Genomic DNA, 17,784 nt, shown 5'->3' on the forward strand with positions numbered 1-17,784 from the left:
GAATATCCCAGCAGGGGATATGGACATACACTGGGGGACACTGCCCCCACCAATGACACACCCCCCTACTTACTCCCCCATCTAGAGCTAGTATGATGCTAGCTCTATATAAACAGCCATGTGGTTGCGAAGGCCGATTTCTAAAGGTTACGTAATACTTTATTTTGAATAAAACAGCATGCACACAGACATGTTCACGTTGGCAGGCGAAATCTTTGAAAAATAATGTTTGAATAATAATCTTCATGCAACTTCCAGGTTTTTTTTTCCTTTATAATGATCCAACTGGTATGTGCTTAAAATTGTTTTTGATAAGTTTAGTACTTTGGAAATTGGAAAAATAGGTCTGGCTACGTGCATTTTTAATAGTTGTAACATTGGTGTTTGCAATGTCTGTCAATCTTTTCAAGCCTCATGAATATTAATAAGGTTCCTATCCATTATGGTGTGCAGTAAAAGTTTGCAGAATAGCCTCCTTTATGAGTTGTTATTTAATAAATGTCACCCTTTTTGCCAAATTCCATTGGTCAGTACCGAGACGCAAGTGAAGTCACGCCGAGTGACGCTAATGAATATACTAATACATGTACATGTATTCGCTTCATCATTGTTGCCCCCAAATCAGCCAACCTAAAAACCATGCGCGTAAGTTAATTTGGTCGGAAAAAAAATCCTCGTTAAAACTTACCGTGGAGATAGTTCAAGGTATAACACAAGCATTCGCAACAACACATTAAGCTGAAATTCGGAAAATACAATTAGATGATATAAGTGGTCAACATCTCGTGAAAAAAACAACTTGAGGGAATTCTTAGAAATTGACATAGAAACATAGATTTGGGGACGTTTTTGAACGATTTCTTCCCGACTTTAAGGTCAGCTTTACCAGGAACCAGAATTGAAATTTCAACATCGAATAACAGTGATTTTTTCACTAACATGAAGTGTTAAAATTTCTTTTTCCATTATAATTTAACATTTCAATCATACTGAGCATATTTTCTGAAAAACACAATGTTCAAAAGCCCATGTTTTTTTGGAGTGCATGAATTTCACTGCTCTGTTATAGCGTCCAAGTACCAGTAAGTAATCAGATTAACTTTGTTTAACGACGCTTAGGCCTAAGTTGCAAGTACATGGCTAGACAACACATTAGGGCTGTCGAGGGCAAACTTGTACATGTACATGTATGTACAGGTCAACATGCACTTGCTGTATTTACAAGTACTATGCAAATTAATTTTTTTTCCCGGACATGCTATCTTTAACCCTAACCGCCCTGAATCCTCCAAAATCCTTTTTGCAAATTGGAGGAATTTGCAGGATTGAGGTTACATGGCAAAAGTGCGTTGCTGATTTCGGATAACGCACTGTGTCAAGGTCTTGGGCCAAACCTTGTGTTGTTTATGCTCAGCCGTGCATAAATTTAGTCCTTGATTATATTATACTTGACATCCTCCGCATTGCTCCAGGATGTCACTGCCTCTGCCTCAGCCTATTGACAGACATAGCCGGAGGATTTTGCAGGATTCAGGCAGTGGTCATCCCTCCATGGACCATATTCAAGAAATAATGGAGGAATTTGCAGGATTGAGGCTATATGCTATTTTTCCATGAGGCCAATTGGAGGATTTTGCAGGATTGAGGCTACATCCTAGCAAAACGGCCTAGGGAGTTAGGGTTAAAATAATCACGACATGTCCATCACAAAATGTTCCAAGATTGTTGCTTACATCATAAACTGACATCTGAAAACAAAGTATGAAATTTGAAGCACATTTATTTTCGTAATTCAGAGGTCATTACATTACGCATTTTTTTTCTGTGCTTCATGCTACGAATGTGGTTTTATTTCATGAAATAGAGGCCATTCAAAGAGCTTTAATATAATGTACAACTTGGCTTTGTAGGTGCAATAGTTTTGGAGATACAAATATGAAAGTTCGGAAGTCATGCTAATTAGTCAAAAGTACGTTGACTCGTATTTCAAAGATTAACAAGCCAAATTACAAAAAAATGAAGTACTGGATAATGGGCACTTTCAGTGAAATCAGATAACAGTTACCGCAGTTTGAAGAAAAAGAACAGGATTTTGAAATACCGGTTTCTCCAATCACTAATTGCCAGTTTGTATTATTGATTGATTGATTCATTCACTCATTTCTTTGCTTAGGCTGGACTGGCCAGTAAGAACGTTAAGCTTCAGTTATGACGGAAAGATGTTAGCATCGGCTTCAGAGGATCTGGCCATTGATATTGCTTCTGTTGAAACAGGTATGTTGATACCAGTACACAGTGGTTTAAGACCCAGACATTTCAAAAAAAATTCCCTAATATTATGCCTTAATTTAGTTTAGTTGTATCTAATGAGTTAATTTATAGCAGATAAAAATATTTTTCCAACATCTTTACTGTTTATAACTACACAAAACTAAGAGGGTTAGACTTATTACAGTAGGCACATTGGTGCAACAATAAAAAAAAACCTGTTTTTCCATACCAAAATTATATCTTCAGACAGAAAACTGTGCATCATCTTCTAGCTTGTTTAGTACCCTTTAAGCTAATATAACACTTGTTATGAAAAGCATTTCAGAAAGTGCTGAAATTTGTGGGGACTACTTGCGGTAAATTATGTAGAAGTACCCAAAAAAGCAAAAGACACTCAGATTATGTTCGCTGATACATTTTTACCATCAGCCATAAACGGCCTGGGTAAAATTGTCTATTTTCTTCATAAATTGGTACTCTGATTATTTGGCTACAAATATAATCAACTGGAAAAGTCGCGCAATGCATCGTTGTGCCGAAGAAAATCAACTTTGTAAGCAGTCCTCAGATGGGATTTAACATAAAACGCTGTCTCTGGTGACAAAGTGAACAGCGCCCTCTATTGTTGAGATTTGTCTAGCGTGATAGCTGTGTTGGGCTCGGTGTCATCGGTTGCACTTCGGAAATTTGTGTAAGAAGGTTCAAATCTCAGGGCTCGTGTGGGATTAACAGTAAACCATTATTGAAGAAATTGAGCTTTTAATGGTTTTCTTTTTCATGGAAAATGTAGATAGAACTAGAGGTTGTAGGAACAACCACACGGTGTTGGGCTACGGACTACTGCAAACTTTTCCAAACACATCAACTCAAAATGCATGTTTTAATCCATGTTTTATTAAGTCAACATGCCGCTAGAGGGCGCTGTCACATTTTATGACGTCACCTGTAATATTTTTGTAAAGTATACCCTAGGCAGAAATTCACATCGTTACAAGCAAGTGCACATCTTTTGCCAATTTCAAATTATAAGGCACTTCTGGTTTCGACCGGAAGGAAGGGTCACATGATTTTGCACTTGCATGTAATACCAAAAATGAAGACCCTGCAATATTGTATCGATTGTAATAAAAAACAAACTCAAATCTGTAGCAGTTGATTTTATATTGATTTTTAAAGATTAAATATGGAAATCTTTATTTGCTTGTAATATGACACTTGATGACATCGTTGTGACGTCATGGCCAGAAACCTCCAGAGCTATATTAACTGTACTATATATAGCCACATCTTGATTATATCTGTCACGGTTGATGTTTTAGCATTATTGTTTAAGGTTTAAAGGTCTTGTCTTTATAACTTCCGGTATGATGACGTAATCAATTTTTTTTCGTGCACAGGTCTTGTCTGCATTTATTTCATCATGTATGTTAATTTTGAAGCGATTACCGCAAATTTCGCCACAGACATCAAGTGAAAATGCGTTTTCGACGATTTTTAACCTGGCGCTAGAGGGCGCTCTAACATTTTATAACGTCACCTGTAATATATTTCTGAAGTACAGCCTAGGCAGACACTGACATCGTTGAAAGCATGTTCGCATCTTCTGCCAATTTCAAATAATTAGACACTTCTGGTTTCGACCGGAAGGAAGGGTCACATGATTTTGCACTTCATACCAAAAATTACGACCCTGCAATATTGTTTCGATTGCCATAAAGAACAAAATCAAATCTGTAGCAGTTGATTTTACATAGATTTTCAAAGATTAAATCTAGAAATCTTTGATTGCTTGTAATACGACACTTGATGACGTCATTATGACGTCATTACCAGAAACCTCCAGAGCTATATTTACTGTGCTGTATACAGCCAAATCTTGATTATATTTATCGCGGTATATTTTCTAGCAATTTTTTAAGGTTTAAAGGTCTTTTTATTGTAACTTCCGGTCTGATGACGTAATCAATTTTTTTTTCACGCACAGGTGCTGTCTGCATTATGGTCATCATGTACATTAATTTTGAAGCGATTACCGCAAACTTCGCCACAGACATCAAGTGAAAATGCGTTTTGGACGTTTTTTAACCTGCCGCTAGAGGGCGCTCCAACATGGCGTCACCCATTATTTTTTTTGAAAGGTCAATCCAGGCAGACACTTAAATCGTTTTAAAGCAAGTTCATATCTTTTTCCACTTTTAAATTATTAGGCACTTCCGGTTTCGACTGGAAGGAAGGGTCACGTGATTTTACGCACACAAGATAAAATGAAGATCATGTATTACCATGTCGATTCCTGCAAATTTCAGGTTCCGGTCTCTCACTGTTGATTTTATATGGAATTTCAAAGATTACATTTATTAAACTTTCAAGTGACGTCACGTGACCCATGATGACGTCATGATGACGTAATTGCAAAAAAACACATCTGCGGTGGATTGGGCATTCATGTATTGACAAATGAAGTTCATCTATGTTTCCATTTTTCCAAACAGTTCTGGAGAAGAATTTGCTGAGAATTTGCCGAGGAGAACAAAAATAGTAAATTCTTACAATAACAATAGGTGTTGGGCTCAAGGCCCAACACCTAATTAGAGATGAAAGATTTTATTTTTTGCACAACGTTTTGGTGTGGGCCCACACTGGGCGCGGTCAGCCAGATCATGTTCCTGGTGTTTGTGATTGTTATAAAATGTCTTAAGCCCTGTCCGCACTGGACTTTTTTTGGTCAAACTAACCGAGACTATGGGTACTTTTCCCATTTTTAGTCCAGTGCGGACAGCCTAGGACGTTTTCCTCTCAGTTACTTTTCCTGAGTCCAGCGGTTACTTTTACTGGCCAACTGCTGCCCAGGAAAACTTCCCACGCGCCCAGGAAAACTGACCGAGTCGCTTTTCCCGAGACGATTAGTCCAGTGCGGACAGTGCGAGTCGGTAAAAGCGGCTCAGGAAAGCGTACATCCGGCCCGAGCGCCCTGTTATGCATACAGAGACCGCACGAACCTGCACGTGCAGTGGCCGAACATTTTGTAGAAACACGCTGCGGTGTATTATCAAGTCCGAGCGGTAAAATCTCGTTAAAATATATATTTCAACGGACAAATACATACACAGAGAAGAGAGATCACATTCTGAGAATTAATTTGCGGAAATTCTCTTTCTCCACCGATGTATGTTATTTTCTACGATCCAAATTCGTCCTGATACGCTACTGTAGTCATGCACGGAACATCATGGTCCGGTACCGTACGTAGGCCGTAGTCACTGGTTCCTGGCCCACATCATAGCTTCGATTCTGTAAGCATGCGATGGGAACCAACGAATACTGATGGCACTGCTGCCGCACGGAACATCGTACAGCGGCATGGCTTCGACGACGTGCATCACAAATGCGTCAGAATTATAGGCCCTTTCGTCAAGATTTAGCGTGTCAAGATGAAATAATATCGTGTAAACGATTATGTTATGCATGCAAATGGCGTGTGTAATATTACTGAGCGTATCGGTGGCTGAAAATGTGATCGGCAATTTGTTTTCTGCGTACGGTGAGTCGTTATACTGACACTGTGACAGTCGGGGTAAAATTTCCCGTGTCGAAAGTCCAAGTGCGGACAGTGGTCACATTTGACCATTTTTCATTTTACCATCGTCTCGGTAAAACCTTCCAAAAAAAAAGTCCAGTGCGGACACGGCTTTAGGCCTGGCAAGGCCAGGAAAACCAACAGAACACCATTTCAGCCAACCATACGTATTTTCCCCAGGGAAGCCAGATACTTTCAAGGACTGATTTGTTGATGATAACATCCAGCCACAACTCCTGACAGAGCTGTCATTGTGATGTAAAGCATTGACAATGACTAAAATGTAAACACTGAGATCATAATATTTTCTGATAATTTTATTTTTATTTTTCTGTATGACTTTTCTGAAACCAAGCCCTTACGTCCCCCATTTTTTTCTTATGACAAAGGACTCCTCCACTTCATCTGTTCCATTAATTTGGCAACGGACAAGAATATTGGACAATCAAATATGCCACCCTCTAAACGAGACGTGGAATAAATATCTAAAGAGAAGGGTCGGCCGGAACAAGAGGCCGGATTATATAAGAACTAATAATAGACTACAACCAACACAGGAGAAGGTTAATAAACTGAACATTTCTAAGCGATTAAGAAAATGTAGGGAGAATTAGATATGAGCTGAATTTAACAGATCACCACCGCAACTACTCTCTCAAAAACCAACCACATTTCTTATGAACATTTTGTAAGTTTTGAAAAAGAGCCGTCTAAAAAACAAACGCTTGACACTTTATCAATCACTGTTGCGGAGGCTATGGATTTCACAATTACATTATGTCAGAAGGGGATGAAGCTGATGTTCCCAAAGCTGAGCTTGATCACCCGAGAATTAATCCTCTTGATGAAGTGGAACCACGCAAGCAGCAGCAGAACGGGTGCGATATTAGATGAATTGAGGACAGCCATTTTTGTAAGAGCAGTGGCCCAATATATGATTTTATCTGTTTTCACTAAATAAGTCTCAAGAATTACAGGTTTTAGCTAGAAGGAACAAAAACCGGCTGCACCACTTAAGAACGCCATTTTTTTATTTCCACGGTAAAATACAACAGAAAATAATAGTAAGATTAATGATAACATTTTGCAAACACATGGCCTTATCACAAGGAATATATTAATAAAAATAATAACAAAGTAATCACCTTGAAAACTTGCATTTGCAATTTGGTTTAATCTTTATTTAACATAGTAAATCCAAAATTAACGACAACAAAAAAATGTTTGGAATCCGTGACGATATGGTGATGAGAAGTGATATGGACGTGTAATAAACATTAATGCAAAAATTGTCACAAGAGGGCGCCATTGATAAATAGTACCCTCTTCTGAAATTTAGCTCCAATTTTTGACAATTTCGGTGAGTTACGTTTTTAGATAATAGCCAACCTAGTTTTCTGTACCCAGAGATGGTATTTTAACATGCTTGATGTACATTATTTTATAGGACATTTGACTGTTTAAAGTCCTGGAATATACTGATGTCTGGGCACATATGGTTTTAAACCACTGTGCAGTGTAAGAATGTTGACTGTAGAGACTAAACATAGAAATATATATGGGCAATTCCGCAGCATTCTAAACCTCAATGCCATTTCAAAATGTTCCAAATGTTGCAAATAAAACATGTATCATTTTGAAGTTCATCTGTATTTTATTGAAAGTTTTTCTAATTTGGCTGTTGTTTGCAACTGAAATTAAATATTTTGTTATAATCAGTGTACACTGGAGTTCTCACATGTAACTGATAATTATCAGAATGAAAATCCACTTCATAATTGCATGTATAACTATAAGTACATTTATACACACGGTTGAACTGTTCGAAATGTATGTCTGACACTGTGGAACTGCCTATATATATCTCCATAATACCTACAACCTCGTTGTGAATGCAAATTGGAAGTTACATTTTTCTTAATAAAAAATCAAGTTCCACAATCAGTTTAACCAATCATACCAAGGCCATATGGTGGATTAGGCTTTTAGTCCCTGATTCTATGAGTTTCTCTGGAGGAAATGTCCTTTTGTTTTTGGAAAATGTTCACGTTCTCCGATATCTAGAGCAAATTGCAGTCTTGCGTGCCTGTGCACGAGAGCTGAACAAAAGCCACAAAAGATGTGCAGCCGTCCAATCCAATATGAAGTCTACATGTACAACGCACCTCGCCATTCGTGAAATGATATCGCATAACAAGTTTTCCTATTGGCTAATGCGATGTCAACAAAGACTTGCCTTCAGCAACCTAAAAGCGTTTAGTTTAAAAAAGATCGTTAGGACTTTTCGCTTCCATGATTTCTACAGCAAGTTTCATCCAAAATCGGTTTCCATGATGAACAGCATCCCTAGGTTCGAAAGTCTGTTCCTGGGCACTTATCTCTATCAAAAATAGGGTCGGTCGGGTGACCCGAACCAAAAGGTATTTTTTTGTTTGGACCTATCAAGGGTGCAGAGTCCCAACTCTTCATAACTTCAACTTCTCCCCACCGCCCAGCATCTTATGTCACAGTTTCTCCATGGAAAGTTAAAGCTATTGGATCCCCAATATCAGACAGTCCTCTGAATGAGGCTAATTATCATGGGTACTATTACGGGGTGTTCTTGTGGAAGATGTAATGCAGGCAGCATGTTGGAAAACAGCGATGACTTTTTTGACGTCATATTACCTGAGACTGAGAGATGTCCTCTTGGCAGAAGGGCGTACCAGGCAGGGGGCAATGTTGGCCACCATGCCATCGGCAACCCAGAGACAACCCTATAGTCCCTGGGATAGAGCCATTTAATCGCAAAATTTTATGATTAATCTTAATATTATTTTCTGTTGTAGGGTACCTTGGGACATCCGAAAATGGTTCTCTTAAGTTGCACAGCCAGTACTTTTGCCTTCCAGCTCCAAAAAAATGATATATTAGGAGCTATTTTTTTGAGAAATTGCTAAAATCATATTTTGGGCCTCTGCTCTCTCAAAAATGGTCCCGTCATGACCTGTTTGCACTTTCTACAATCCTGATAGGATGGGTAAACAAGAACAAATATGGTTGGTCCCAAGTTTATCCGTATTCGTGTTCCCAGGGCATACATGTATACTGCTTTGCGGACCCCCCCCCCCCCAAATCCTGTGACTTTGCCCTGTTTGGGGACAGAAATGAGTTTGAAACTCACACTTATTCCAAAGATACAAACTTTCTTTATAATTTAAAAACTGCCAGGGAACCACAAGCTTTAATTTAAGTGGTAGATAAGCTTTCTGTCTTGAAAATTGGGCTCGCCATGGCCATTTTTGCTTCCCCTACCCCTAAATCACTCAAAACGGCTGTATAATGGGTGGTATAGCAAACCTATTGTGCATTTTATGATAACAGTGCCAAATTTGGTACAGAGATAGACCAATATCATATCAACAAATGTGGATATTGGAGCATCACAGATCTGGCCCTTGACGGCCGTGGGAGCCATCATTTTAAAAGTGCTGAGTCAGCACTATTTTGTAATGCGTTTTCTCGTGCAAATTGTAGGCTAACATGTTTTTCTTCCTTTTTTCTACCAGCTTGGATGCGAAACAGGCATAAACAATGAATTTTCTTTCAATACCTTATTGAAAAAAAACTTAATAATGCCTGCCAGCTGATGTCAGGCCTGGCTACACCTGCAAGAATTGTACTGCACTGTAATGTAGAATACAGTATACAAATATTGAGTGGATCAGCATGGAATGGGAGGAATATTATTATAAAAGTCCAGATTTTACCGAGTGATAATATTCCTCCCATTTCACATTTTAAAGCCACTCAATATTTGTTTTATATACCGGTAACTGGCATATAGATCCTTGCCATTTGATATATTTGAACTTTTATTTCAATATAAAATTGTTGAAAAATGTATTTTTCTCTTCCAAACCACCCTTTCACGAAAATGTTTGAACCCAACGTTGTAGCGCTGGCTCTTTTTAACAATACGCGCAACGCTGAACGCACACACCAGCAGCATTTGCACACAGATACCGCGTAATGGAACAAAAATGATCCCAATTGTTAGTATTTCCCATTCCCCATGGGCGGATAGTACTTTTTGAGCCCCGGTGTGAATGGCAGTAATGACTAATGACACGTGATGTGAGTTCCACCAATCAAATGACAAGGATCTGTATGTTGGTTATGTAAATGTATATGTAGACCTACACAAAATTAGTTGGGAATTCAAGTTCTGACTCGCCAGAAATGACGTCCTGGCAATGTTTAAGACCTTCCACTATCATAGCAGGAATGGGTCTGGCAAAAACCTTGTGACACACAAACAAATTAACTGATTTTAGTAAAAAAAAATGCTGAATCAGCGTTTTTTTTAATGCAATTCTGTTTCAAGCTCCGGTGGGGAAAAAAAAAAATCCTAGGTCATTTTTATCAACCTTAGTTTCCTTATACAGACATGCTTGTAAAATGTACCGATGGTGATTTCTTGTTATTTATGGGGTGTCGAGGGACAAGCTGGTTAAAAGTTGGAAGGGGTGGGTGGGGGGTTGGACTATCCACAATATCTATGCACATTCCTTATATGTTGCATTTGTTGTCTATTATGTACAAATAAGTGAAAATATGTCATGGGAACACCATTTAGGGAAAACTTACGGAGCACATTTATAACAATAAACATTTGCTGAAAGAAAAGGCCTATTTGCACTAGGACATTTTTTTTGGGGGGGGGGCAGAACAAGAACCCGCCTTCCCCTCCCCCCCCCCCCCCCCCCCACGATCCCCCTTCCCCCGAAGCCATGTCCCACATTCCCAGATTGGTTTGTACATGTATTTCATTAATTACACGTTTTTAGTGCAGCCCGAGCATGTCGGTCAGTGACAGGTCCAACCTAACAAAGTCTTACAGCTACAAAAACTTTTTGAAATTGCTTCCACACAATGAAATAAGCAAAACAAATACAACTAATGAATTATGATATTTTAGTTGGTTTGGGAAAAACGGATGACAAAATGTGGCTTAGTAGTGAGCCCCTGCAAACTGACCTCCCCCAACGGTGGATTAAAGGGGTGGGGCAACGGTGCCATGTCTCCCCCTTCCCCCCCCCCCCCCCCTCTTTGTTTTTAGTTACGTCGCTCAAAAAGGCAGCTATTGCGTACACCGGGCTGCTCTAAAAACGTGTAATTAATGAAATGCATGTATAAACAAATCCATTTTTCTATGGACAGATTGGACATGATCGGGAATGTGGATCATTGCCCCGGGGAGGGAGGATCGTGGGGGGGGGGGGGGGGGGGAGGCGGGTTCATGTTCCCCCCCCCCCCCCCGAAAAAAATTATCACAGTGTGTATATATAGGCCTATTCTTTTAGCAAATGTACATTGTACCTAGATGTGCTATGTAAGTTTTCCCTAAATGGAATTCCCATGACATATTTCCACCCATTTGCACATACTAGATCACAAGTGCGCATATATACTGTTGATAGTCCCAACCCCGCCCCCTGCCCCTCCCCCCCCCCCCCATCCAACCTTTAACCACCTTTTCCTTCGACACCCCATAAATCACCATCACTGCATTTTACAAGCATGTCTGTAAATGGATACTATGGTTAACTTTATGAAAATGACCTAGAAATCCTTTTTTTTTTACAGATTTTGCATTTACAAAATGCTGATTCTGCATTTTTTGTGTGACTAAAATCAGTTGATTTTTATTTGTGGGGCAAGGTTTTTGCCAGACCCATTCCTGCTATGATAGTGGAAGGTTTTAAACATTGCCAGGACGTCATTTTTGAATATTATCACTCGGTAAAATCTGGACTTTTATAATAATATTCCTCCCATTCCATGCTGATCCACTCAATATTTGTATGTATTCTACATTACAATGCAGTACAGTTCTTGCAGGTGTAGCCAGGCCTGTCATCAGCTGGCAGGCATTATTAAGTTTTTTTTCAATAAGGTATTGAAAGAAAATTCATTGTTTATGCCTGTTTCGCATCCAAGCTGGTAGAAAAAAGGAAGAAAAACATGTTAGCCTCCAATTTGCACAAGAAAATGCATTACAAATAGTGCTGACTCAGCATGACTCAGCACTTTTAAAATGATGGCTCCCACGGCCGTCAAGGGCCAGATCTGCGATGCTCCAATATCCACATTTGTTGATATGATATTGGTCTATCTCTGTACCAAATTTGGCACTGTTATAAAATGCACGATAGGTTTGCTATGCCACCCATTTATACAGTCGTTTTGAGTGATTTAGGGGTAGGGAAGCAAAAATGGCCATGGCGAGCCCAATTTTCAAGACAGAAAGCTTATCTACCACTTAAATTAAAGCTTGTGGTTCGGGTAGTTTTTAAATTATAAAGAAAGTGTGTATCTTTGGAATAAGTGTGAGTATCAAATGCATTTCTGTCCCCAAACAGGGCAAAGTCACAGGATTTGGGGGATGTCCTCTGGGAACACGAATACAGATAAATTTGGGACCAACCACATGTTTTCTTGTTTTCCCATCCTATCAGGATTGTAGAAAATGCAAACAGGTCACGACGGGACCATTTTTGAGAGAGCAGAGGCCCAAAATATGATTTTAGCCATTTCTCAAAAAATTATCTCCCAAAATATCAGTTTTTTGGAGCTGGAAGGCAAAAGTACCGGCTGTGCAACTTACGAGCAACATTTTCGGATGTCCCAAGGTACCCTACAACAGAAAATAATATTAAGATTAATCATAAAATTTTGCGATTAAATGGCTCTACCCTATGGACTACTACAAAGAGGTCTCAACCCAAGATGTTGTCCCACCAACTCAACAGAAGGGTGGGTTTCGGCTCAAGTGAGTTTATAAATGTGCCTCTGATGAATAGTCCATGAGGGGATCCCTTATTTGTGTATCCTTCTGTGACTCAATTGCAGCCCACTCCCAACACCATTTCTAGGTCTGCATCGTGACTTTGGGTGTGTCCCTTTGTGGTTCATTTGAAACTTTATTATAATAAAAATCTGTATCCTCTTTGAGTGTTTCCTTTTTGCTATTTCCATACTTTGGGCATGATCCCTGGCTGCATGGCATATACCGGTTGATGGCTTTCGAGAAGATCGCGAACGATGGTCTGTGCAATAATAATAGGGGTGTGCAATAAAAATAGAAATATCCCTTTAAAAGTTGTTATTTGTACGCTTTCTTTTTGTTCTAGTCATAATTTAAGCACTTGTTCCATACCAAATGTGCATATTAGTCTAGTATTGAAAGGCAAATTCTAGAAAATAGACTGTATTTGCTTCGTTCTGTCGTGCAGTGAGTCCTGTACGCTGACACGTGGTCAATGCACTTACCATGTATTATACAACCTTCAATGACGCCCCTATAATTCCTGCTTAAAAACGATCTTTTTTGTTTATTTCCAAAAAAGATCATCGAAGGTCTAATCTTTACTCTGTAGACGTTTAAAGGAAATTCCTCAGTTCAATATGACAATTTTTTGACCAAATTTATGAACATGACGAAAGTGAAAATGGTTCATCTCAAACGGTATTTTCGATGTGTGGCATGATGACTGTGTGTGGGTGAGTGCACGGCCGTTGGGTGCTTGCAATGTACATGTAGTTCAGACAGCGTTGTGTACAATTACAATGGGTTTGCTTGCCAGTGATGTGTGCGCACTGCTGTCTTGGAAAGAAATGAGACACGTTCCTTCGCTGTGGGCGCCCAACCGGCATGGACCGTTCCGCCCTCCCCCCCCCCCCCCCCCCGACTCATGGCCAGTGTTCCATAATTTCATGAATCCATCAAATAGAATGAAGCTATATAGTGAGATGGTTAATTTCTCTCTCATTTTTAAGACCAGTGAGAAAAATTCACCCTACATGTGCTTTGACTTAATGATACTGAATAACTGCACAGAGTTGACAGAAGACCCCCATTGCCCAGATAAGTAGGTTCAACTCTAATTTGTTGGCAACTGTGTATGCATGTAGGGTGTTATGTAAAAATTGAAGTGACGTCATGATGGCATCATCAAGTGCAGGAGCGGATCCAGGAGGGGGGGGGGGGTAAAAAAAAACAGCTGTCAATTTTTTTGTGTCCATAGAAATTCATTAAAAAAATCCAAACACCCCCCCTCCCCCAAAAAATGTTTACTTGTAATAATATCCGCCTTTGTACAAAATACGGACTGAGCAAGTGTATCTGTACACTATTGTGAGATATAGTGTTAATAAAGTTCAGATTTGAACAGCGCCCCCATTGAAAGTATGGTACGAGCCCCGCCCCCCTCCCTATTGATGTTCAGAGGTCAAGTGTCCGGAGAAAAAAACCTGTCTACATTTCAGATTTTTTTGTTGATGAAACTCCACCCCTGAGTGTTATGTGACATCCTAGCTTTGTATCTAAAAACAAGTTTTATGTGGTGAAAACTGAACGCATTGGAGCACGTGATAACAGGCACTGGCTGTTTTTAACACAGGCACGGTTGATGAGTTAAAACGTCAAGATTGCCTTGACTCAACTCCGGGTGACGTCTAAACACTCTAATCCCTCGTGTCTTTTGTACCCACACAAAGTCTGTGAGGGACAATTTTCGTACAAATATTGCTGAAATTACGCTTGCGAATCAGTATTTTGTAGTGTTTGGCTGTAAATATAAGTTGGCTGGAAAGTTTTGCCTTTTGCAAAAACCGACTTTTTTGGCAAACTAATCTGGCGCAAACAGAGGCATATCCAGAAGGGGGGGGGCACAGAAGGGGCACTGTGTGCGTGTACAAACACTGCCTTATGGGGTACCGGAACAATGGGAGGTACCCCACAAGGAATGCCCACTGACTTGCGGGGTACCGTTTTGGTACCCCACAAGTTTTTCAAGAAATAGATATATGGATTTTATTCAAAAACTAGGAATTTCCAAGTTGGGTTGATCCGTCGCAAATGGAAGAGTTTTAGAAAAGGGATATTAAGTCCGAATTTCAGTCCAGGAAATTAATTCTGGTTAAAATAAGAGCATTTTGACATTAGTGTGCGACATTGCAAAATTGTAGTACACGAGAACAAAGGAAGTACCCCACTTCTATGCGTGTACAAACACTGCCTTGTGGGGTACCGGAACAATGGGAGGTACCCCACAAGGAATGCCCACCGACTTGCGGGGTACCGTTTTGGTACCCAAATAGATATACGGATTTTACTCAAAAACTAGAAATTTCCAAGGTGGGTTGATCCGTCGCAGATGGAAGAGTTTTAGAAAAGGGATATTAAGTCTGAATTTCAGCCCAGGAAATTAACTATGGTTAAAATAAGGGCATTTTGACATATTAAAGTGTGCGACGTTGCAAAATTTTAGTACACAAGAACAAAGGAAGCACCCCACTTCTATGCCTATGTAAGCGTGAGTTTGTGTTACATACCCTATGTGGACTTGTGAACAAAAGAGGTCCACATAATGCAGGTTGTGTTAACCTTATGTGGACTAAGCCGTGTCCACATAACGTTTTGCCCTTTCTGGAAAACAGGTTTAGAGGCATTTTTGGGTTAGGTTTATCCGTAGCAGAATGAAGAGAAACACTATAGGGAATCATAGAAAAAAAATTGGGTTAAAAGAGTTTTCACAGTTTAAGTAAAGTTATTTTTTGTACCGAGTTTTCTTAACTACACGAAAACAAAGCAATGTCCACACTAGGTATGTAATGTAAGTCTGGGTGTGTGTGTGTGTGTAAGGGTGAGTATGTAAACACCGGCAATCGTGGACGTAGGACAACAGAATTGGGGCGCAAACAATACGTCCACGATTGACCGAACGTCCACGATCTCAAATCATGTACAAAACCAATGAGAGCTGTCGCTAAAAAGTTAGAGTACAAACAAAGGAAAGAGGATTAGGGACATTGGGGCGTCCACGATTGCCGGCATTTACACACGTGGGTGGGTGGGTGTGTCCGGATAAATCTTGTCAGCGCGATAACTTGAGAAATACTTAACATATGAACTTCAAATTTGGTTTGTGTATTCTTGGTAATCCTAAGAAGCCTATTGCATTTGGGGCCGAAATGTCGAGGGTCAAGGTCACAGTGGCTAAAACAATAGAAATTTTGTCAGCGTGATTACTTAAGAAATACTTTACATGTGAACTTCAAATTTGGTTTGTGGATTGTCCTTGGCAATCCTAAGAAGCCTATTGCATTTGGGGCCGAAAGGTCAAGGGTTAATGTCACAGTGGCTAAAGCAAAAGAAATTTTGTCAGCGCGATAACTTGAGAAATACTTTACATGTGAACTTCAAATTTGGTTTGTGGATTGTTCTTGGTAATCTGAAGAAGCCTATTGCATTGGGAGTTGAAAGGTCAAGGGTCAAGGTCACAGTGGCTAAAACAATAGAAATCTTGTATTTATTCTGAGATCATAGGGATTAATTCATATAAAACCTACAGAAAACACTAATGCTGTCAATGAACGTTCCATGTGACCAAGGTACACATGTACATATGTAAGTTGATGTTAAAAGAGTGGTGTTATGTCATGGGAACTGTTACGGTTGCGGGGCATTTGTGTTTGTAAACACACCTGACTTGTTTTTTTTAAGAATTGACATAAATTTATACAAGTTTATACCCAGAAAATGCAACCCTAAAACATTTGTCAAGGTCACTTTTGCTAAAACAATAGAAATCTTCCATTCTGGTTAGGGACACTGAGAAGTATCCATACTAACTGACTGTATAAAAACTGCCAGCATGCTAGGGGGGTCGCACAAGTATCACTTGCAGTATTTTTAAATTCTTGTAAAACCATGTTACAAACCAAATCAACAAAACTATTAAAACATTGTATATATGTTTGATTTTGTCTGCTTTCATTTGTGTGTCTTTGAACAGTGGAAAAACCATCAGTTGTCGGAAAGACTAAAAGGAATGTTGGCCATCTTGAAAATACAAAGCCCTCCTTCCTTTTTTTTGAAAAACCCAGATGCTAAACATGTTTTTTTTTTTGTGTTTTGTTTTTGAGTGGTCGGGCACAACCCGACCACTCTTTGGATTTGTTGCGATTAATCTTTGAGTGGTCGGGCACAACCCGACCACTGTCTAGAATTGTTCCGATTAATCTTTCTTTCTTTCTTTTTTTTTCTTCTTTTTTCCGGACAATACTTCTTCGCGGGTTTACTCCTAAACCGTTCAAGATATAAACTTGTAACTTCGAACACATATCGACCCTGATCCCGAGTAGTGCATATTGTCATGATGACGTCATCAGGTATCAAATTACAAGCAATTTAGTGTTTCTAATTTTTAATCATTACAAATCGATATAAAATCAACCGTGAGAGACCGGAACTTGTTTTTAACGGCAGTCAATAGAATAATACTGGGTCTTCAATTTACTTCATGGGTGTCAAATCATATGACCCTTACTTCCGGTCGAAACCGGTCGAACCCAGAAGTGCCTTGTAATTTAAAAATGGTAAAAGATATGAACGTGCTTTCAATGATGTTAGTCTTTGGCAAGAAAGTACTTTTTGAAACTGAAACCGATGACATCATGAAATATTAGAGCGCCCTCTAGCGGCAGGTTGGAAAATGTCCAAAATGCATTTTGAATAGATGTCTGTGGCGAAGTTTGCTGTAATCTTTTGAAAATTGGTATATATGATGACCTTCATGCAAACAACACATGTCTGAAGTTTGAAGCCGATGACGTCATCAGACCGGAAGTTACAACGAAAAGACTTTTTATTCTTCAAAAATCACTAAAAAATCAATCGTGAGAGACATAATCTTAAATTGTCCATTAAATGATAGATTAAACATTGGCGTCAATTGTGCCAGGTGCATGGCTTGTCAAATTGTTCACACACGTGACCCGCCGCTGACAAAAATACCCTAACGGTAGTCCGTCGCTCAAAAATTCAATGAAAGCGTAGAGCTGGGTGTGCGTGAGTACACTGCATGTACAGGACATTGTACATGTACATG

General features: G+C 39.4%; 1 protein-coding gene across 1 annotated transcript in view; it reads left to right on the forward strand.

The window, feature by feature from the left end:
* LOC119734673 (THO complex subunit 3-like) overlaps window positions 1–17,784 on the forward strand; it is a gene marked incomplete at its 5' end in the record, with an annotated part of 62,266 nt that overhangs the window by 37,429 nt on the left and 7,053 nt on the right. Inside the window, one exon of the mRNA XM_038208200.1 lies at window positions 2,174–2,274. Coding sequence (XP_038064128.1) covers window positions 2,174–2,274 — 101 coding nt within the window. The remainder of the gene's footprint in view (window positions 1–2,173; window positions 2,275–17,784) is intronic.

Source organism: Patiria miniata, unplaced genomic scaffold (assembly GCF_015706575.1).
Source record: "Patiria miniata isolate m_02_andy unplaced genomic scaffold, ASM1570657v1 HiC_scaffold_10, whole genome shotgun sequence".
NCBI classification, from domain to species: Eukaryota; Metazoa; Echinodermata; class Asteroidea; order Valvatida; family Asterinidae; genus Patiria; species Patiria miniata.